The sequence below is a fragment of the Urocitellus parryii genome, chromosome X (genome assembly GCF_045843805.1).
Source record: "Urocitellus parryii isolate mUroPar1 chromosome X, mUroPar1.hap1, whole genome shotgun sequence".
NCBI classification, from domain to species: Eukaryota; Metazoa; Chordata; class Mammalia; order Rodentia; family Sciuridae; genus Urocitellus; species Urocitellus parryii.
In genome coordinates this window covers 30,966,346-30,991,014 of record NC_135547.1, presented here as the reverse complement: position 1 = coordinate 30,991,014, position 24,669 = coordinate 30,966,346, and the positions used below count along the sequence as shown (strand labels likewise).

General features: G+C 37.9%; 1 protein-coding gene across 1 annotated transcript; it reads right to left on the bottom strand.

The window, feature by feature from the left end:
- Positions 1–200: 200 nt before the first annotated feature.
- Steep1 (STING1 ER exit protein 1) lies at positions 201–24,045 on the bottom strand. Its single transcript, XM_077793820.1, has 7 exons — positions 23,889–24,045; positions 20,404–20,521; positions 8,096–8,137; positions 6,012–6,150; positions 5,205–5,294; positions 4,551–4,643; positions 201–2,773 (listed from the first exon to the last, which is right to left on the bottom strand). Exons 1-7 carry the CDS (start codon positions 24,010–24,012, stop codon positions 2,711–2,713), a joined length of 669 nt encoding a protein of 222 aa, XP_077649946.1. The 5' UTR covers positions 24,013–24,045; the 3' UTR covers positions 201–2,710.
- Between the last annotated feature and the right edge of the window lie 624 nt (positions 24,046–24,669).

The following is a 24,669-nucleotide window of genomic DNA, read 5'->3' as shown; positions in this document are numbered from 1 at the left end:
TTTTATTTCATTTTATTTTTTTGAAACGGGGTCTCAGCATATTGCCAAAGCTGGCCTTTAACTCCAAGACTCAAGCAATCTTCATGAGTATGGGGACTATAGGTTTGTGCCATTGTCCTTAGCAAGGCAACCCAGGTTTTAAAAAGCTTTTAAATTTCTCTTAAACAATAAAGTTATGTTACAAAAATGTCACCAATTACTACAATGGGAATATTTCACACATATTTTAATATTTTTCTCACAGTGGATATTTTGCAAAAAGAAAAAAAAGGGACTAAGTAAGACCCTCCAAAATTTCAATATGGCTCTTTATCTCTTTGTACTAACATTAAAACACTGTATTTGCTATAATATGAGTTAACAGATTAGAGGAACTATGTTATTTTTTAACAATTATTTCAATATAAAAGAATAAAACATAATGAAGAGCATATGTGGCTTGGTGTTAATGACATAACATTTCACAATCATATAGAAGAAGCAAAATGCATAACTTAAACCAGATGTTGAAATGGTTTAGAACTAGTATCTAAAGACAAATATTTCAGAAAATATGTAGAAATGTAACCACAGATTTATTATAGGGAGTTCTCTATGCAAGAATTTTTATAATGCACATTATTTGGTTTCTCAAAATGAAATTGAATTCTGATCTTAATAATATATATTTTAAAAATTCCATAGGAGAAGCAGTTTTCCTGTTCTAGTTTTAAAAACAAACTTTTGCCTTTACCACATACTGACTAGGGGATCTTAGGAAACTTAAACTCTCTGAATGTCAGAATACTCATTTTTAGAATGGGAATAGTAACATCTAAACTTTAAGAATTATCATGTTGTTTATATAATACCTGTAAAATACTTTCCCTGGCACCTGACACATAGTAAATACTCAATAAAGAGTGGTGAGTATTTTTGCTATTACTACTACTATTTTTCATTATTTACTACTAACAATCACCCTTCAAATCTAAAAACAAAACAGCTTCAGAAGAAGTGAATGATTGTGATCAGAGAACAAAATATTGGATTTCAGAGGTTGTGTAGATGATATCTAGGCTGTAATCATGGGAGCTTATGACTAAAGTGAAGTAAAGGTAGAGGTCATTGTCTGGAGTTGAGGTTAGAAATTGTGAGGAGATCATCCACGTGATTGTTACTTCTTTCTCAGAATAAGGACAGAAAATGAGGTGAAGAGAAAGACTCAGTTGCAAAAAGCCTCATGGAATGTAGGAGAATAACTTGGAAGATGGTAACAACAGCCCCATTTTGGGCCTTCTCAGGACTCCATCCCTCTTTTATATATCTGTTGCTAGATTATATCTACCCTGATTCCAACCTACTTTTCCGTGCAATAAAGAAATCAGATGCCGGGCACAGTGGCACACTCCTGTAATCCCAGCAGCTCAGGAGGCTGAGGCAGGAGGATCATGAGTCCAAAGCCAGCCTCAGCAATTTAGCAAGGCACTAAGCAACTCAGTGAGACCCTGTCTCTAATAAAATACAATATAGGGATATGGCTCAGTGGTTGAATGCCCCCGAGTTCAATCCTCAGTACCCTCCCCCAAAAGAAAGAAAAACAAAGAAATCAGAAAAGACACAAAGAAAACTGTTCTACCATTTCCCAGCAGCAACTCACAAACAAGTCTTGGATGCTTGCTAATAACTGCGATCCATTATAGATAATATGAGGAGGTTAACATGCTTTCTGACCCTACACTGTGTAATACAGGGAATAGATAAAAATATGAATACAAATATACAGATATTGATATCACTGAAGCAGCATGACATAAAATAATATTTATACACACAACATTCCTCTGCAAATAACAAATGTAAAATAAACAATACCTAGCAGATAATTTTATTTATTTCATGTACCCACACAGAGAAGCAGTACACCCAGCTGTCTCACTAGATAGCAGCTCCCTTGGGTTACTTAATAAGATCCTTTTATAATTCAAATCTGAGCTAACCAACTCTCTCACTACACAATCTGGCTTTTCACTTTGGGGTGTGTGTGCATGTACACACATGTGTGGTGCTGGGGATGGAACCCAGACCTCACACATGCCTCACATGCACTCTATGACTGAGCAATATCCCCAGCCCTGTGGCTTCTCCTTCTTTAAGTATAAAGTCTGATATGGTATGGCTCACCTATAACTCTTAATATTTGAAGTAAAGAGAACTTTATGCAGATTTTGACTTTCAATGAAACTCTGCTGATAGGACAAAGATTGCCAATTCTAAGAGCCATTATAAGACCAGAGACAGAGTCACTTAAAAGGATATGACTTGCTGTAATTTTACATATAATTCATGCTACTTTTCTCTATGACACACCATAATATTTTTCCAAAAATCTTTCAATATTCTAGTAACTGAAAAAGGAATAAAAAGTCATTTTAGAAACTAGACACACTCAGCACTAATCTATTCATAAAGTTTTTATGTAACTGAAGAATTTTATATCAAATGGACAAAAAATAGTTCATAAAACCTACGTAAAGACTTAGAAAAATTCATCTCCTAGGAAGCAGGTCAAATGGACTCAAAGACCTCACTGAATGCAAGAGAATCAATGGGAAGCAAAATAAAGACTCCTCCTAGGGAATAAACAGAAACCAGTCCATGTAATCAAGAAGTTATTTTTCTTCTTGATCTAAATGCTTGCCTCCAGTCTGGGCTCAGAGAAAAGTCTTGGTCATTTGAACTGGTTGTCAATCAAGGTCCCCTTCATTTTAGCTTTCTTGGCTTCCAGTTCAGCCTGGAAAGGAAAAAAAAATGTATGCCTTGATATATCATTCAAAAGTCTTATTTTTCCTTCCTTATTTGAAGAAAACACTTGGAAACACTCTCCCTTAGTGATATTGGCCAAACTATACTGTCATTTTGTGTGCATGTATGAATATGTAACAACAAATCCCATCATTATGTGCAACTATAATACACCAATAAAAAAGATGGAAAGAAAAAAAATAAAAAGATAGGAAAAAAAAGAAACACTCTACCTTAGTACACATATAGTGTATAAACCAGAAGTGATTCTAAAATCTTTATGTGTCTGTACAACTTCTTTCCAACCCTTCTGATGTTACAGCACACTCAAAAAATGGTACTTGTAGGCAAAACACAGGCAGAGATACAAGGCTGTGGCTTAAGACAATGAATGCAGGGATTCCAGGAACCCAGCACCTCCCAAGGGCTGAGGGAGGGAATCAATGTCATGGCATATTCTATTATTATTTTTTTTAAGATAGAGTGAGAGAGGAGAGAGAGAGAGGAGAGAGAGAGAGAATTTTTCAATATTCATTTTTTAGTTTTCGGCGGACACAAACATCTTTGTTTGTATGTGGTGCTGAGGATCGAACCTGGGCCGCACGCATGCCAGGCGAGTGCGCTACCGCTTGAGCCACATCCCCAGCCCTCTATTCTTATCCTATTCTTGGCAGAATAGGGAAGAACACCATTCCAAAACAGTGCTACTAAATTTTGGAGTCCATGAACTATTTGTTAATCAGTCATGCAACATACATGCAAAAATCAAGAGTAAACATTAAGAAACTTTTATAGCAATTTGATAGAGTAATAATAAAATGAAATAATTTAATAATACAAATTGAGGTTAATTCAATATTTGCATTTTATAAATTACAAAATTGGCAATTAAAAAAGAAAACACTGGTTTTTTCATCTTATAAAGTTGGAGACTACTCTAGACCACTATTGCAAGGTAAAACAGCAACCAAAAATATACCAGTCAGGAGCTGGTGTTGTGGCTCAGTGATAGAGTGTTTGCCTAGCATGTTCGATTCTCAGCACCACATATAAAAAAATGAACAAAATAAAGGCCCATCAATGTCTAATATAGAAGAAAATGGTATATGTCTTTTGATAAGGCATCAATGAAGCACTGTCAAAGTAATAAAATATTATAAGCAATTATAAAAAAAGAGAAATGTAGGTACCATCAAATATAGATATGCATGCTCAAACCCTGGAATAACACAGGAAACTACCAGTGCTTTAAGAAATAATAACCGGGGCTGGGGATGTGGCTCAAGTGGTAGCGCACTGGCCTGGCATGTGTGCAGCCTGGGGTTCGATCCTCAGCACCACATACAAAGATGTCGTATCCGCTGAAAAACTAAAAAATAAATATTAAAATTCTCTTTCCTTAAAAAAAAAAAGAAGTAATAACCACCCCAATGCAGGTACTGCCAATAACACTATCATGCATCATTACATCCTGGGAGAGTATCCAGAAACTCTCACCTTTAAATGCCTTACCTTGGACCATAAATAGCAGATTAAAATATCATCCTAGTTAGATAACAGGTATTATAATTTAGGGCCTAGACCCTGCAGCCTCTACTACAGAGAAGGTTATACCAACAACCACAAGCTAGGGTTAACAAGTCAGCAGCCAACTATACTGGTCACCCCCAAGAGATTTCCTAAAGTATTTCCCTGACTGCTGGACAGTTGTTCAGAGATGAAATCCAAACAAAGAAGCCAGAGCCTTCCTATCCCATGGCACTCACCAGCTCTTGCAGTCGCCTCTTACTCATGCCTTTGCGCTCCAGCTGTTTTTCAATCACTTTGGCATTCTGTGCATATGAGTCAGCAACTTCCCTCTGAAGGAAAAAAGAAGCATCCTTAAACTAGCTCTCTCACTGAGGAATTATAATAAAGACCATAGCAACAATTTACAGTGTTCAAGTCATGAAATCATTACTAAAATGACAGGCCTCTGTTCCCTTTTCAACTCTTGCTCTTTTCAATAATCCAGGGAAATTCATGCTTCAACCAAAATCATTTTAAAAATAACAGCTCACATCTCTCCATAAACTTCATTCTACGAAGTAACAGAAAGGTAATTGTGGCTGCTACTGCTGCAGCTGCTGAGAACAGACTGCCAAACCATCAGAGCTGGACTGGAAAGGCTCTAAAATAATTTAGTCCAGTAGTCTTCAAATTTAAGAGGAATGAAAGAATTCAAACTCTTGTGCACATCTTACAGCTATCCCTGAGGTCTTGGGAAACAGGCTTTAACCCAGTGTCACATAGTTTCTTACTAGCAGAGCAGGGTCTGAAAGCAATGTCTCTAATTGTTCTGGTACATCATGCTCTAGCTCTGGAGTTCCCTTTCTTAACCCACCCCAAATTCAAATTCCCTTGAGAGGTGAAGCACTTACAGCCTCAATCTCCTCTTCCTCTTCATCAATGGTAGACACGGTGACAGAGCTGAACTTGCCCATGTCTTTAGTCCGTTTGGTCATCATCACCTGAAACAGCAGGAAGAAGAGTTAGTCTAGTTCACCCCAAGAGGATCCATAAGTCACATGTGAGTGTGAGTGTACACACACCTGTGTTCAGGGTGGGGGGCACTGCCTCTTTGGGACAGGCTGCCTATCTAAAGGTGTCAATGTTTTTATTTATATTTATATTTTTATAACATTTGGCACCAAGGGTTTTTAAAATGTTTTCTGAAAATTAGCCTAATTCATTTACTATTTAATTATTCACACTGGAAAAATAATTTTTTAAGGAAATAAATGAGAATAAAAACTACATTTTCTAAGATTACTCATGGGGCAACTGTAGGAAAAAAAGAATAGGTGTTACAATTCTGTAATATCTGCTTAAACACAAAATGGCATTCTCTTAAAAATGAATACATCTAGGGGCTGGAGTTGTAGCTTAGTGGTACAGTGCTTGCCTAGCACTGGGTTCAAACCCCAGCACCACATAAAAATAAATGAACAAAGATATTGTGTCCATCTACAACTAAAAATTTTAAAAATGAAGACATCCATAAAGGGCACTTTCTTGTGTACTAAACCCTTATTTTAAAGTATGGGGGCTGGGGGTGTAACTCAGTAGTATAGCATTTGCCTAGCATGTATTAATCCCTGAGTTCAATCCCTAGCACCACAATAAAAGACATTTGGGACGAAATCTGTAGCTGTATTAAGCAGTCTGTCTCCTTCAATGATAATTACCTTCTTTGGAGGCTCTTGTTTCTGAGTATATATATTTGTTTTCCCAAAACCCTGACCAAATTTCACTACTGCTCCATCCACAATGAAGGTCACAGGGGCATTCTTCGGCTGGGACTGGTAGAACAGTGGTAGTCCACACCTGCAAAAGGCAGAATGAACCTCTAGAAGAACTCTGATTCCAAATCCCCTCAGAGATATGCAAAACATATGTAGACTCTGGGAATATTTCTGTGTCATAAAATAAGGATTAGCTTTTCTCAATGACTGATTCCCAAATGGTGCTTGTTAAAATTGCTGTTAAGGGGCTGGGGTTGTGGCTCAGTGGTAGAATGCTCGCCTCGCACATACAAGGCCCTGGGTTTGATCCTCAGCACCATATACAAATAAATAAATTAAATAAAGGTATTGTGTCCAGCTACAACAAAAAATAAATAAATATTTAAAAAATTGCTGGGCTGGGGCTGTAGCTCAGAGGCAGAGTGCTTGCCTGGCATGCGTGAGTCACTGGGTTCAATCCTCAGCACCACATAAAATAAAATAAAGTTATTGTGTCTACCTATAATTAAAAAATAAATATTCCAAAAAAAATTGCTGTTAAGATTCCTAGGTCTCTCCCAAAAGATCCTGATCCAGCAAATGTAGGAGTGAGGACTGTGAATCTGCAAGTTTATTGAACATTTCAAGTGATCTATAATATTCAATAAGTCTGATAAACCCTAGCTCATGTTATTGATTGCTTTGCAGTCAAAACTGCCACTATTCTACCCAGTCACCTGGGTAACTGGTTTGAGCATTTTGTCTAGATTTTTTTCTGTTCTGTTTTGTTTTTGTACTGTTGGGAGGAGTGTAAAGGTTCCACTGTAGTGGTTGGCAAATCAATCCTGGTAGTAATCACCACTTTCTTTGGCTGACCATTATTACACTTATTGAGCTAAACAAAGTAGACCTACAAGAAATGATAAAAACCAATTTCATCAATCCAATATGGCTGGGAGTGAAAATGCATTCTTATCCATTTTCCTCAGCTTTAATCTCCTAGTTTGAGTCTTCTGAAAGACAAACTATAATCATAGTTTCATCAAGATTGAATTTTTTAGTTTAATAGTGACTATTAATAGCCTAAAACTGGAAATACACATAATATTCTTTAAGATTCTTGAGTCTATGATCCTATAATAGACTTTACAAATAGGGTCTGGATTAAGTTACACTAGTTTCATTTACCATATGGCCCAGTCAATTCCATTCCAAGAGAAAATACATGTGCACACTATAATTTATACTAGAATATTCATAGCAACTTTACTTATAATAGCCCAAACTGGAAACAACTAAAACACCGTTCACCTCAAATGGGTGAATGGGCAAACAAACTTGGATACATTGAATACTACTTTTTAATAAACAGGAATAAATGATTAATGACATAACAACTTTTTAAAATATTTATTTTTTAGTGTAGTTGGACACAATACCTTTATTTTATTTATTTAGTTTTATGTGGTGCTGAAGATTGAACCCAGGGTCTCACACGTGCTAGGTGAGTGCTCTACGGCTGAGCCACAATCCCAGCCCCATGACATAATAACTTGAAGCACTAAAATAAAAGGTGCAAAAGATAAATACTATACATATACAACACATATTGTAGAATTTAAATTTTAGAAAAGGCAAAACCATTGTAACAGAAAGCAGTGCCTAATGGGAGGGTGGGGGGTTAGACTGCAAAGGCATATGAAATGCTGGAAATGTTTGATATCATGATGCTGGTGGTATTACATGACTGTATTCTTTTGTCAAAGCCCATCAAACTGAACACTTAAAATGGGCAAGTTTCATTACATATGGATTACATCTCAACTTTTATAAAATTGCACTATGTTAAAAACTCATTTTTGTGGTCAGCTAGTCAGGGATGTAACTTTGACTAGTCTCTTTAGGAAATATATTAGTATTTGGTTTGAAGGCAGTTGATATTATAAAAACAGAGACACAACAGAGTATTGTATCCAAATAGTTATTTTCGTAATCTATTATCCCTCTACTTGCCTATTCCTGGAGAAACCCACATGGTTAACACTTACTTTGCGCACTTCTTCCTGTATTGTCGTTCAATGCCTTCAGGCCTGTACAGAAAATGGAAGTTAAAAAGTAAGAAGGCAGGAGCAAATCTCATAACCTATTAACCATACCATCTAATTTCTTCACATACTAAAAAGGCCTTTCAAAAATTTTCATTTCAGGGCTGGGGTTGTGGCTCAGTGGTAGAGCACTCGCCTAGCATGCATGAGGCACTGGGTTCGATCTTCAGCACCCCATAAATGTAAAATAAAGATACTGTGTACACCTAAAAAAACAAAAAATAAATAGATATTTTTAAAAATTTTTCATTTCACAAATTGGTAAATGTGTTAATTTTAAAGTTCTAACATTCCTTCCTTCCGTCCTTCCTTCCACAAGCATTTATTGAGCCCCTAAAATGGTTACCCTAACAGAAGAGGAAGAGGTGCAATATAACTGTCATGGTAATGATTATAGTCATACTAACAATGATAGCAGCAACCACTTAAATAGTTAGCCCTCCACATGCAAGGGTTCCTCATGTGTGGATTCCATCAACTGTGGATCAAAAATATTCAGAAAAAAAATTGTGTCAGTACTGAACATGTACATTTTTTGTTATTATGCCCTAAACAATACAGTATAACAATTATTTACATAGCATTTAGGTTGTATAGGTATTATAAATAACATAAAGATGGTTTAAAGTATGTGAGAGAATAAGTTATATGCAAATACTATGCAATTTGATATTAGGGACTTGAGTATTTGCAGATTTTGGTATCTACAGGAGGTCCTGGAACAAATTCCATGTGGATACAGAAGGAAAATGGTATAGCTTTTACCATATGCTATGAGCCATTCTAAAATATTAAATTTATTAACTCATGTAATCCTTACAATAACCCTGTGAGGTAGGATATATTATTATTCCCATTTTACAGATGAGGGAACTTAAGCATGAATTACAAGATTTGCACAAAATTGTAGTGCTAGGAAGTAGAGGAGGTTGAATTCAAGCCCAGGCAGTCAAACTCAAGAGCCCACATGATACTGCCTTAGAAAACCAACACATTGATTAAAAGACTCAATTCCACCCACCCAGTTGCTTAACAGAAACTTGGAACTCATCCTTGATTCTTCTCCTTCCCTCATTTCTCACACTTACTTCATGAACAAATCTGATGGATTTAATCTCAAAAAAAAAAATTTCTTGAACATGTCTACTTTTTTCCACCTTCCTGCCACCATTATCAATTCCCTCTACTACTGAAACAACTTCCTGACTGATCTCCTCACTCAACCCCTTTTGCTTGTTTCAAAATTTTAATAGTCAACATAGGCATAAGGTATACATACAAGAATAAAATGAAAAATAAATATCCATCCTACCTGTCCCCTACACACCAAGTTCCCTTCTCCATAGGCAAAATCCTTCTGATTTTTTTGTGTTCATCCCAGAGATAGTCAATGCATGTACAAGCAAAGAACACTAACAGGTACACAGTAGGCAAGCACTCTAGGCTTTTTTTCTGTGCTGGGGACTGAACCCTGCACATGCTGGGTAGGCACTTTATCACTGAACTATATCCCCATCCCTGGTACATAAGGAAACACCATTTTTCCTTTTTTATATGAATGTACCATATTTTACACTATTCTTCACCTTTTTATTTTTATTTTTTTATTTTTCTTCTTTTTTTTTTAAAGAGAGAGTGAGAGAGAGAGAGAATATTTTTTTAATATTAATTTTTTAGTTTTCGGCAGACTCAACATCTTTGTATGTGGTGCTGTGGATCGAACCCGGGCCGCACGCATGCCTGGCGAGCGCGCTACCGCTTGAGCCACATCCCCAGCCCTATTCTTCACCTTTTTAAAAAAAATCATTCAAAATGTTTCTTAAATGGGTAAAAAATGGGATCTTCAAATTTGCATTTATTTTTTAAGACAGAAATTATACATGTTTTCATAAATTTAACACACACACATATATATACACACATATATATGTGTGTGTGTATATATATATGTTTATATATATATATATATATATATAAACATATACACATATATGATTCTTCCATATAAATAGATAAAGAGTTGCTTCATTCTTTTTAAAATTTTTTTGATACTGAGGATTCAACCCAAGGTCACTCAACCAAAGAGCCACATCCCCAGCCCTTTTTTAAATTTTTATTTAGAGACAGGGTCTCACTGAGTTGCTTAGGGCTTAAGTTGCTGGGGCTGGCTTTGAACTTGTGATCCTCCTGACTCAGCCTCCTGAGCCACTGGGATTACAGGCCTGTACTACTGCCTCCAGCTTGCTTTATTCTTTACAATGGCTACATTGTATTTCTTTATATGGTTAAAGAAATGTCTTTTCTCTGTTGCATAAATTCCTAGAAGGGTATACATTTTTAAATACTGCCAAATTACTCTATAGAATTTGAACTAATTTATAGTCCTAATATTAATATATTGAGATCTGTTTCCCTACAGTCTCACCAACATTATGTATTAAACTGCATCCCTGTCAATCTCATGGGTGAAAAATGGGATCTTCAAATTTGCATTTATTTTTTAAGACAGAGTTATACATGTTTTCATAAATTTACCAGCCATTTGTATTTTTGTGAACTGTCAGTGCATATCTTTTGTCTAGTGAGTTATGTCTTCATTTTATATTAAGGAAACATGGTATTGTTAAAGGGTCTTACAAATATTTCTTCCTTCTTTTTTTTTTCTCTTTTTATGGGTACCAGGGATTGACCTAGGAGCACTTAACTACTGAGTCACATCCCCAACCCTTTTTTGAGACAGGATCTTGCTAAATTGCTTAGGGCCCTCTAAATTGCTGAGGCTGACTTTGAACTTGAGGATCCTCCTGCCTCAGCTTCCTAAACTGCTGGGATTACAGGTATGTGCCACCATGCTTAGCTCCTTGCAAATATTTCTTCTCAAGTTTGTTATTTGTCTTTGATTTTGTTTTCATCATATGGAAATTTTAGATTTTTCTGTGGTCAAAGCAATCTTTTTCTTTTTTCACATGTGTATGTCATACTTAGGTCTTCCTCACTTTGAATTCAAATCTAACAAAAACATAAACAAAATCTAACCACTTATTTTAGGATCTGTTTCCTCTACTGTCTCAGTCTAAATTATTCTCTAAATAGAGGCAAGAATGGCTTCCACAGACACCTAGCATAAAATCCAAACTCTCTACCATGGTCTACCAGGAGCTGAGTACACAACTGGGCCCCTGCCTAATCTCATACACTGTTTCCCTCCCTCCCTACACACTGGCCACACCAGAATTTCTTCTGTTCTTTGAACCAACATGTACTTTCCAACCTTTGACTTTCACATACATATGCTCTTCTCACTGCTTGGAATGCTCTTCTTACAATAATGCCAAGGCTGTCCCATTTGTACCTTTTTTGGCCTCACCTCATTCATAACCTAGTTAGAGAGGCCTTTCTTGACCATCTTTTCTATGAAGACCTCATGTAATATCAGTCCTCTATTTCATTCATATAGCTTTCTAAAATCATTATTACTTGATTTTTCTGTTTACTAATTTTGTCATCCCATCCATGAGATCAGAGATCGGAAAGTCTCATCACTCTAGGGCTCAATAAAGAACCAGACACAAACTAGAGATGCAATAAATAGTGGCTGAATTAATTTTTTTAAGAATTCAATTTGAGGGCCGGGCACTATGGTGCACGCCTGTAATCCCAGCAGCTTGGGAGGCTGAGGCAGGAGGATCACAAGTTCAAAGCCAGCCTCATCAACTTAGTGAGGTCCTAAGCAACTCAGTGAAACCCTGTATCTAAACAAAATACAAAATTGGGCTGGGGATGTGGCTCAGTGGTTAAGCACCCCTGGGTTCAATCCCCAGTACTTAAAAAAAAAAAAGAATTCAGTTTAGTGAGAAAATTATAATCAAGGAGGTAAGTTCTTAAATGGAGGAATGTATAAAGTGAATTGACCACACAGAGGTAGGAATGCCAAAGTACGTCTGAGGTGGTCATGGAAGGCTTTACAAAGAGGTGATGTTCAACCTGATATTCCTGATAGAAAATGACATTTTAGTCAGAGGGAATACTGTATGTAAAGATGAAGCAGTATAGCAATTACAAATAGTCTAATATCATTAGAACTTTAAAAATCAAGGCTGTATTACCAATCATACACATTTCAGATTGTAAGATTATAATATGAACAATTATATGCCAGTAAAGTTAGATACCCTAGAAGAAACAGATTCTTACAATGAAAGACTGACACAAACTGTCAAAGCTCACTCAAGAAAAAATAGAAAACCTGAACAAACTATAACAAGAGGCTGAATTAGTAATAAAAAATCTTTTCTCAAAGAAAAGGCCAGAACCAGAGGCATAAGGTGAATTTTACTCAAAGTTCAAAAAATAATTCTATAAGGCTTCACATTTTTTTTGGGGGGGGGAGAAAAGGGAAGATGAGGGAACACTTCCCAATTCATTCTGTGATGTTAATTTTATACCAATATCAAACCCACACAAACATATGACAATAAAAAACTAGAGATATATCACTTAAGAATAGTCATACAGGCTGGGGCATAGCTCAGTGGTAGAGTGCTTGTCTAGCACCTGCAAGGCCCTGTGTTCAAACCCCAGCACCACCAAACAAGAAAAAAAAAAAAAAAGCAAAGAATATACATACAAATAAAAGTCCTCAAAAAATACTGGCAAAGTGAATCCAGGAGCATGTAGAAAAAATTGTGCAACGGGGCTGAGGATGTAACTCAGTGGTAGTGCACTTGCCTAGCATGTGCAAGGTCCTGGGTTCAATTGAAAAAAAAAGAAAAAAGACAAGAAAAAACTGCAACACGGCCAACTGGAATTTCTCCCAGGAATATGAGAATGGATCAACATGCCAAAAAATAAATCAGTACAAGAATAGGGAGTTCACAAATAAACCCAGGTATTTATAGTCCTGATCTTCAACAAGGTTGACAAGACCACACAATGAAAAAAGGATTCTTTTTTCAACAATGGTGCTGGGAAAAGTGGATATCCACAGGCAAAAAAAAATGAAATCGGACCTTTATCTAACACCATTTATACATAAATTAACTCAACATGAATTAAAGGCTTAAATATAAGACTGAAAATGTAAAACTACCAGAATAAAATTTGGGGAAAAAGCTTCTTGACATTAGTATGGTCCAGTGACTTAGTGATTTTTTTTTTTTTGATCTGACACCAAACGTACATGTGGCAACAACAACAACAAAAAGCAGGATTACACCAAACTAGAAACTTCTGCACACAATTCAATAACATAGCAAAAAATCAATTAAAATGAGCAACACACCTGAATAGACAATTCTTTTTTGGGGAAGGGGGTTTACTGGGGATTGAGCCCAGTGGTACTCTGCCACTGAGCTACATCCCTAGTTCATTTTTAATTTTTTAAAATTTTTATTTTTTTATTTTTTTATTTTTTTAAGTTTTCGGCGGACACAACATCTTTGTTTGTATGTGGTGCTGAGGATCGAACCCGGGCCGCATGCATGCCAGGCAATCACGCTACAGCTTGAGCCACATCCCCAGCCCTTTAATTTTTAATTCAACTTAGTCTTACTAAGTTGCCCACACTGGCCTCAAATTTGTGATAATTCTGCCTCAGCCTCTTGAGTAAATGGAATGTGAATAGATATTTTGATTTTTGTTGTTTTTGTTATTGTTTTTGGTATTGTAGACTGAAACCAAAGATGTTTAACCACTGAATAATATCCCCAGCCCCTTTTTATATTTTATTTAGAGATAGGATCTCACTGAGTTGCTTAGGGCCTTGCTAAATTGCTGAGGCTGGCTTTGAACTTGTGATCCTCTTGCTCAGCCTCCCAAACCACTGGGATTACAGGCACCGTGCCTGGCTGAATAGACATTTCTTAAGAAGACATACAGGACTGGGAATGTAACTCAGTAGTAGTGTGCTTGACTAGCATGCACAAGTCCCTGGGTTCAATCCCAGCACCCCCCCGACACACACACACACACACAAAGGACAAATGGTCAACAGATATATGAAAAAATATCCAACATCACTAATCATCAGGGAAATGTAAATCCAAACCACAATGACCTATGACTTCATTCCAGTAAAAATGGCTATTTTCAAAAAAAATGACAAAAGATATTGAGTGCTGGTGAGGATATGGAGAAAAGGAAACCCTTGCATACTGTTGGTAGGAATGTAAAGGAGTAGAACCACTATAGAAAGCAATATGGAGGTTCCTTAAAAAATTAAAAATAGAACTATTTATGATCAGCAATTCCACAACTAGATACATATCTAAAGGAAATTAAATCCGTATGTTGAAGAGACACATGCACTCCCATTTTTATTGCAGCACTATTCACAATAGACAAGAAATGGAAACAGTCTAACCATCCATTGACAAATGAATAGGAAAAGAAAAGGAGGCATGTCCACAAACAAAAATAATATTATTTAGCCTTAAAGAAGTAAATCCTCCATTAGTGATAATGGGGATGAACTTAGAGGACATTATGCTAAATCAAATAAGCCAGGCACAGAAAGACAAATCCTGCATGATCTCATTCATTTGTAGAATCTAAAATTGTCATATTCATAGAAGGAGTAGAATAGAGGTTCCCAGGCACTGGGGGTGAGGGAAATAGGGAGGAGTTGTTCAATGGGTATAAAGTTTCTGTTACACAAGATGAATGAATAAGTTCTGGAGATCTAATGTATAGCATGGCAACTATTGATAACAATTTTGTATTGGTATACTTTAAAACTGTTAATATCGTGGTAAGAAACTGAGGCTTCTTGATATCAGTTAGCATAAAGCTGTCAACCATGTGAGTAAGCCATGATGGAAGTAGAACCTTCAATCCTGATCAAAACATCAAATGACTGCTCCTCTTAATGACCTCTTAATGACCACAGCGTCATGAGACTAGAACCATCAAGCTAAGCTTGTTCTTAAATTTCTGACCAACAGAAATTATAAGAAAAGATAAATGTATGCTGTTGCTTAAAAAAAATCAAGGGAATGCCAGGAGATGTGAATGGGCAGAATGGTATAGGCCAGGGGCTGGGGTTGTGGCTTAGCGGTAGAGCGCTCTTCTAGCACGTGTGAGGCCCTGGGTTCGATCCTCAGCACCACATAAAAATAAATAAATAAATAGATAAATAAAGGTATTGTGTCCAACTACTTCTAAGAAATAAATGTTTAAAAAAAAAAAAAGAATGGTACAGGCCAGATCATAAGGAACCTTCAGGCTTGGATTTTATCCTGCTAATCAGGATTTTATAACCTGTGCTCCAGAAGTAGGTGGTATAGTTCAGTAGTACAGTGCTTGCCCAGCATGCACAAAACCCTGGCTTCAATCCCTAGTACCATAAATAATAAAAATAAGCTCAGTGGTAGAGCACTTGCCTTGCATGTGTGAGGCACTGGGTTCGATCCTCAGCACCACATAAAAAACAAATAAGTAAATAAAATAAAGGTATTATGTCCATCTACAACTAAAAAATATGGAAAATAAAAATTATGCTCTGCAAGCAGGGAATAGTTGTGCACAACTATAATTCCAGCAGCTTGGGAGGCTGAGGCAGGAGGATCTCAAGTTCAAAGTCAGCCTCAGCAACTTAGCAAGGTCATAAACAACTCAGTGAGACCCTGTCTCTAAATAAAACATAAAAAGGGACTGGAGATGTGGCTTAGTGGTTAAGTGCCGCTGAGTTCAACCCTGGTAGCATTAAAAAAGAAAGTTGTGCTCTGCAATGATTCTTAAATGCAACCACATGAGGAGGCATCAGTCCTTATGGATTAGGCTTAACTCTTCCCCAATCAGAGGAGCTTCATGCTTAACATTTTTATTTATACTCTGGATACGAATTTCACTGAAAAAGTTACTTGTCTGAAAATGTTTGAAAGGCATTGCTATAAGTAATGAAGAGTCAGAGAAATATGAGTTTGGCCTTAGTCATGTTGGTTCTAGGTAGGACATCAGGTAAAGAGGCACAGTAAACAGTTAGATACATAGTTCTGGGAAACAGGAGAGAAATGTCAACAGATCTAGATTTTACGTGTCATGAGCATGCAAGTATAATTGATGCCATAGAAGGGGTGAGAATACTCAAGGAGGATATAACAGAAAGGGGACAAAAATCAAGGTTCAAACCCTGGGAAATAGTAATACTTAAGGAGCAGGGAGAAGAAACAGAATCCAGAAAACTGAGAAGACCAAAGGAGGAGGAGAATCATGAGTAGCTTCACAGATATCAAAGAAGTTAATAGCATCAAGGAAGGCATGATAACAATGATAGGGTCAGAAAAGCATCCACTGAATTTGCAACTTGGGAAGTAAAAACAGAAAGGGGGTACTAAGTAATGGTAGTGTTTTGAGGGTTACTTTGGAATGGAGAGCCTTGGAGGTAGAAAGGAATAGGTTTCAGGGCATATGCTGAGCAGACTCCTCTATTTTCAGTAACTGGCACTTTTCTCCTGGATGAAAAGGAGGGAAGATCAGACTTCCACCATGGACAGTAGGGGAGAGGAGTGAGTGGGTTCTTGGAAAGACTGCTTGTGATTACAGCAGGAACTAAATTAATCAAGGATTACCCTGGCTTTTTGACAAATTCTAAGAACTCTATAGCCTAACAGTCACTTGGTCAGAGTAGAGCAGCCTGAGCACTTCCTGGCACTAAGGCTTTCTCACCTCTAGGATCAGACTGATTGGATTACATAGTTTCTACTTCACTCTAGGGTCACCCAGTAGTTCTCTGACTAGTGGTGAGGACATCTACCTTATGATATCATAGGAGCCTGTGGCCTAGTTGTATTAGGTTAGTTTATGTACTAACTAAATAATACATATTAACTTAAGATAGATACAAAATGCTATTATATAATTATTCATATTATTGCTAGATATAAGTATATACAATCAATATTTTAGTGATCCTAAAGATAGTCAGTATTTTCAAAATCATAATGTAAATAATGGTGGAAGACAGACATAAGAAAATAGGCCGGGCGTGGTGGTGCACACCTGTAATCTCAGCAGTTAGGGAGGCTGAGGCAGGAGGATCACAAGTTCAAAGCCAGCCTCAGCAACTTAGTGAGGCACTTAGCAACTCAGCAAGACCCTGTCTCTAAATGAAATACAAAAATGGGCTGGGGATGAGACTCAGTGGTTAAGCACCCTGGGTTCAATCCTCAGTACCAAAACAAACAAACAAACAGAAAACATAAGAAAATGGATTATCCTTAAATAGAAAGTGTTATTTATAAACCTTCCCACATACCATAATGGACTATTTACCCAATGTTTCCTGGAGGCCTTCCTTTGCAAATTTCATCAATTTTATGATCTGTATTCCCATTTGCACCTTGTATATAACCTATTTTTCTCTTCAGCTGCTCAATTCTAGAAGCCCTGTTGTTATAATGGTGCTGAGGTCTGACTGGTTACTGAAATCACCTACTGGTGGGCTAACAATAATTTGGTTTCTTAAACATAACTAGATGCCAGCCTATAGCTTTTTCCTATATAACACTAGAATATAAGCTCCATATGTTCTTTACTTGTTTACTGGTTGTACTGGGTTGAACAGTATTCCTTTAAAATTTGTGTCCTTCTAGGAACCTCAAAATATGATCTTATTTAGAAACAGAGTTATTGCAGATACAAGCAGTGAAGATGAGGTCAGAGGGTTGGGGGTATAAAGAGGTGGCAGAGTGCTTGCCTAGCAGGCACAAGGCACTGTGTACATTGTACAGCACCACAAAACAAAACCAAAAAAGACAAGGTTAGCTGGGTGCAGTAGAACATGCCTGTAATCTCAGCAACTCAGGAGGCTGAGGCAGAAGGATCACAAGTTCAAGGCCAACCTTAGCAATTTAGTGTGGATCTAAGCAACTTAGAGAAACCCTGTCTCAAAACATAAAAACGCTAGCCAGGCGCGGTGGCACGCGCATGTAATCCCAGTGGCTCGGGAGGCTGAGACAGGAGGATCGCGAGTGCAAAGCCAGCCTCAGCAACAGTAAGGTGCTAAGCAACTCAGTGAGACCCTGTCTCTAAATAAAATACAAAATAGGGCTGGGGATGTGGCTTAGTGGTTGAGTGCCCCTGAGGTCCGTCCCCAGTACTAAAAAATTAATAAATAAGTAAAATAAAAAAGCTGCTGGGCACACTGGCACATGCCTGTAATCCCAGCAGCTCAGGAGGCTGAGGCAGGAGGATTGTGAGTTCAAAGCCAGCCTCAGCAACTTAGTGAGGCCCTAAGCCACTCAGTGAGACCCTGTCTCTAAATAAAATACAAAAAAAGGCTAGGGATGTGGCTTTGTAGCAAAGTGCCCTTGGGTTCAATCCTCAGTACCAAAAAAATAAAAATAAAAAGGCTGAGGATTGTAGCTCATTCGTAGACCACCCTAAAGAAAATGAGGTTAGAGTAGAATAGGATGGGCCCTTAATTCAATATGACCGGTACCCTTATAAAGAAGATGACACTAGAAAAATACCACATGATGATGCAAGGCAGATACTGGAGTGACACAGTTAGAAGCCAAGGAAGGGCTAGGCTGTGGCTCAGTGGTAGAGCACTTGCCTAGCACATGTGAGGCCCTGGGTTCAATCCTCAGCACCACATAAAAAATAAGCAAATAAAATAAAGATATTTAAAAAAAAGAACACTACAAAAAAAAAAAAAAGAAGAAGAAGTCAAGGAACATTAAGGAGTGCTAGCAAAAACCAGAAGCTAAGAAGGGGCAAGAAGCTAGAATCTTCAGAGAGAACATGACCCTACAGACACCTGTGGACTTCTTTTTTTAAAGAGAGAGAGAGAGAGAATTTTTAATATTTATTTTTCAGTTTTCGGCGGACACAACATCTTTGTTTGTATGTGGTGCTGAGGATCGAACCCAGGCCGCATGCATGCCAGGCGAGTGCGCTACCGCTTGAGCCCACCTTGTGGACTTCTAGCCTCTAAAACTATGAGACAATTAATTCCTGTTGTTTAAAGCCACCCAGTTTGTGATATTTTATTATGGTAGCTCTAGCATTCTAATATAGTGGGATATTCCAGGCTTCTAGGACAGTACCTGGCACACAAAAGGAGCTCAAAAGGAATATTTAATGAACAAATGCATGGACTTAATTCCCTAGGATTGACCTCTCAGTGCCATTTGGCACCTCTTTATAATGGGCACCCCCACACCTGATGAACACACATACATACTTGTTAAAACTCTCCTCTCTTGTTTTACACATCACTACTTTCTTCTTGTTCAGTAGTTCCAATTCTTTTATTTTTTTTTTTCCAGTACCGGGGATTGAACCCAGGGTCACTAACCACTGAGCCACATCTCCAGCCTTTTTTATTTAGAGACAGGGTCTCACTAAGTTGCTTAGAGCCTCACTCAGCTGCTAAACTCACAATCCTCCTGCCTCAGCCTCCTGAGCCGCTAGGATTACAAGCATGCACCACTACACCTGGATAGTTCCAATTCTTTAATGTGCTTTGTAAACCTTCATTCCTCTCTTCTTGCTCCACATTCTTTTCATGTAACTTTATCCCTAATGCAGGCTTCAATTTCCCATATATATCAAGAATTCCCCAATCTAAAACAGATATAACCATGTCACTACTCTGCTTAAAAAATGGAGACTGGCTCTTCATTGCCTGCCTATAAATCAAAGTATAATCTTGTCCCCTTTAGCACAGTACTCTGTTCTCACCCCAGTATGCATGAACCCCTTTCTGTAAAATAACCTCTGCTCTGGCCACAAAGGACTATTCAGACTTCTCAGGTACACCATGTTTAATGCTTTCAGTGCCTCTAGATTCCCTCCACCTGGAATGTTCCTAATCCCCCTCATCTACCTGATGAAATCCTAGTTCAGGCCAACCACAAATGCCACTATCTTTTGAAGCCTTTCCCATAACCTTCTGTTTATAACACCAGAGCTATTACCTCTTTAATGTTATAGATGGTAGTTTATTCATTCACAGATCCAGTACCTAGCTCAATGCCTGGCATGTGGCGCACTCCAAAAAATTACAGGTTGAATGAATTCAAACCTGTCAAATTTCAGCTATCAAATGGCAGTAGAATCAAATCTCAGCACTACTTCACCAAAGCACAATGAAGATTTTGCTGCACTAACAGAATTTAGAAAACTACCACAAATGTCAAAGAATTGGGCCCAAATAGATGAGCAGCTCAACATTAGATGAATATGTACTCTTCAGAAACAGACCCTGACACAAGAGCAAAATACTAGACAGAGCATCAACCCCTTACCTCCGAAGATACATAGTCTCCTCATCTTCTGTATTACAAAATTTGTGAGCATGTTTGGCAGCATCAATCACACGGGATCTGTCCCGGGGCCTCATGGGCAATTTCTCTAACTGACAATCTGAAAGAATGAAGAAAGATTTGGTCAGTAGAGTCACTGAAAAAGTTTTCAGTGGCAGCTGTAGCACTATAACTTTTACTATAATTACTCCGCTGATGGAAGCTTCCAACTAAAAACGACTTGGTGCCAGGAAAACCTTGGTTTTGGCCCCAGCTCTGTTGTTACCCTGATCATCTTTGGCAAATCACTTCCCACTTCAGGGACTTTTTCTTCATTGAAAGATCAGTGCACTGGGAAGAGGCTGATGTCTGATGTCAACCATATGTTCCTGCCTTGCACCCCAAGAGGTTTTACTATTTTTAATTAGTGAAAATATGTAACATTAACAATTATCTACTGGTTCAGATGGTTGACACTTTTCCCTATTTTCCTCACTTTATGGAAGACTCAAATAAAAGAACATTTATAAAACCAAAGGACAAAAGGGGGTTGTTACTTTAAAATTATATCAATTTTTTCCCTCTAGGTGTAAAAATACTCATTCTTTTAAAAGTGTTCTTTTAAAAATCCCCCTTCCTGGGGCTGAGGTTGTGGCTCAGCGGTAGAGCACTTACCTAGCACATGTGAGGCCCTGGGTTTGATCCTCAGCACCACATAAAAATAAATAAATAAAATAAAGGTAGTCTGGCAACTACAACTAAAAAATATTTTGAAAAATCCCCCTTCCAGGGGCTAGGGCTGTAGCTCAGTGGTAATGCACCTGCCTCTCACATGTGAGGCACTGGGTTTAATCCTCAGTACCACATAAAAATAAATATTTTAAAAATTCCCCTTTCCTCCCCTCAAGTCAGCTTTTGTGCTCCCGAAAATTTTCTATTTCATAAGTCTGATCATAAAACCCTAAGTATTAAAATAATTTGTACTTGTAGAGAGAAAAATTACTTTTTCAAAATATACAGGGGCAGCTGCTAAATTGATGTATTATATATTGTGGTTTCTGTTTCTTGAAAAAAAAATCATTAATTTTACATCTAAAAAAGGAAAAACAATTTAAAAAGAGGGTAAGAAACAATTCCAGTGGGATGATTTTAACTTGTGAAATGTCCCTGGGATTTTTTCTTTGCTTGCTTTCTTTCACCTTACCATGCCCCGCCTCCCAATACACATATACACTTTCTGTAAAACTTGAAAATAGAAAGCAAAAACCCTCTACTGTTGTAAATCATGCAATTAAAGCTGATTACTTATAAATATGAACTTTGGGTCACTGTATACACTGTTAAAATTAGATTTATTATTACATATTGTTAAATAAACTGTGAGAAAGACACACACACAAAAATAAAAATTAAAAAAAACTGCCAGATGTGATGGCACATGCCTGTAATCCCAGAGACTCACAAGGCTGAGACAAGAGTATCACAAGTTCAAGGCCAGCCTCAGCAACTTAGTGAAGCCCTAAGCAACTTAGGGCTTGTTTCAAATTTAAAAAATTAAAAATGCTGGGGGCTGTGGCTCAGTGGTTAAGTGCCCCTGGATTCAATCCCCAGTACCCTTCCAAAAAAAAAAAAAAAAAAAAACCTTCCCAACACTGCAACTCAAGTTCCTATGTGTATTTCTGTGATTACAGTACACTTGGTTTGTGCTACAATTTATTAGAGTTAGAAGAGTCAACCAAGTATCCAAGCCTATGAGGAAGGCAATGGGAAAAGTGGGTAAGTGTTAAGGAGAAAGTTATATATATGCAAATGACCCATCCTAGTTGGAGGAGGTTAATCTGAAAACAAATATGAAATAAAACAGGTACAGTTATAAAGCAGATAGAAATGAATATAATGCAAGTCTAAAGGTCCACAGAGGAAGTCAAGCATCAAAGTGATTTGAGATTAATGGAGAAAGTGAAGAGAATTAGAGAACAGTAGGCAGTTTACACATTAGCTTGTTCACTCCTCTCAGTGAATGAATTACAGTATCACCATTGCAACAGGGAACACTATAATCAGGGCAATTGTAGAGCAGCGGGCAGGAGATCATGAATTCAATTCTAAACATGATAAATATATCATTATGTCCATTAGACATCCGAGTGGAGATATTGAATAGGTAAGTGGAGCTTAAGGAGAGGTTCAGGTTAAAGATGAACATCTGGGAAGTATCAGCAAATAAGTGGTTTTGAAAGCTGGGGTCTGGTTGAGATCACTGAGGGAGTGAGTACAGACTGTCGGCTAGATACCGAGCTCTAACGCCTTGAAATCTCTAAAAGTCTGAGAGGGAAAAAGGAGCTAGACTCTGAGAAGGGACAACATTTGAGGTAGGAGAAAAATCAGGAGTGTGTAGAGTCTTGGAAGTAAATAAAGAATATGTCACGAGAAAAATGGCATGATCATATGTTTCAGATGCCACTGACAGGGTGATTAATTAACATGAAGATAATTAGCCACCAGAATGGTATCACAGTGTTTAGCAGTAAGCTTAACAAACACGGTTTTGAAGGTGAGGGGTGGGAAGGAAAGTCTAACGGAAGTGGGTGGAGACAACCAATATAGACAACTCTTTTTTTTTCCCCCGCAGTTGTCAATAGACCTTTATTTTATTTATTGATTGATATGTGGTGCAGAGAATCGAACCCAGTGCCTCACACATGCTGGGCAAGCACTCTACCACTGAGCCACAACCCCAGTCTTTAGGCAAGTCTTTTGATAGGTTTTGCTACAAAAGCAGCATAGGGGTGGGGTTATAGGTGGAGGGAAATGTAGAATCAAGGAGGGCTTTATTTTTATTTATTCTAAGACGACAGCATCTTTGTATCCAGCAGAAAATCACAAAGTATTTGGAGTGAATTGAGGGGGGAGATTGTGTGTGTGTGTGTATGTGTGTATGTGTTTTAACAAGGAGTTTAGAGGGAGGTCTGTAGACATTGTCACAAGGTTAAGCAGAAAACGAAACAAAAAAAAAACGTCAAGAGTGGAGAAAGAATGTGTAGGGAGGATTCTGACGGTAAGGGAAAAGCCACTAAACTTCAGTGAGAGGTGGCGCCCAGATGACAGCCGGAGGAAATTCACCTTCAAGGACCCACAGACTAAGCCGGGTGCGAGCGCCCGCCTGTAATCCAGCGACTGGGGAGGTAGAGGCAGGAGGGTTACAAATTCCAGGCCAGACTGGGCAACTTGACGAGATCCTATCTCAAAATAAACTGGACTGAAAAATATATACATAAAAAAAACTGGACTGGAGATACAGCTCAGTGATAAATCGCCCGTGGGTTCAATCCCCAGTACCCACCGGCTTCCCTCAAAAAGAACCTGCAGTGAAGCATTGGGTTCGATCCTCAGCAACACATAAATATAAAGATTTTTTTTTTTAAATTTTTAAAAAAGAACCCACAGACTCGCTCCTTGCAGACGCCTTCCAGTTCGCGACTACTCACCTAGAACCAGGACCATCTGGCCGCACAAACAATAGTAGACGTGGAGAGGCTTCTCGCCGTCGTCATATTCCTCGCGGTCCCGGGTGTCGGAGCAGACAACCGACCGGGACACGACTTTAGGCATAGTTCCCAGAGGCGGCTAGATACCTCAAAGACAACGAAGAAAGTAGCGCAGAAATGACGTCACAAGCGCGCCGCACCTTTTCTCTCCAAGCAACGTTGAGTCACGTGTCAGTAGTAGTCTCAAGAACTTCCGGGCTGTCCCATCAGGCTAAGATTCCCGGGGGCTCACTCCCAGACTCCCAGAACTTCCTTCACCTCGGCTAAGTTAGCTGGGACTGCTTTAGTTGTGACATCTTCAGTATTATTTAAATCATTTATTTAAATTTCTATATGCTCATGGATATTTAAATTATACATGTGTGTGTGTGTATATATATATATATATATATCCTGATATAAAAAGGACTGTACATTACACATTATATATGCATAATACAGATTTTTAGGTGTGTCTTTATGATTTTTTTCTTTAATGGTACTGTTCAGGATGAGTACCTAATGAAGCATATTTTCATTATTAGATATGATTCTTCATTCTTGGGGGCTGGGGTTGTGGCTCAGTGGTAGCAGGCTCGCCTAACACATTCGAGGCCCTGGGTTCGATCCTCAGCACCACATAAAAATAAAATGAAGATAAAAAAAATTCATTCTTTATATTCATAAAGTTGTTCAACCATCATTATCTAATTAATTCCAGAACATTTTCATCATCTCAAAC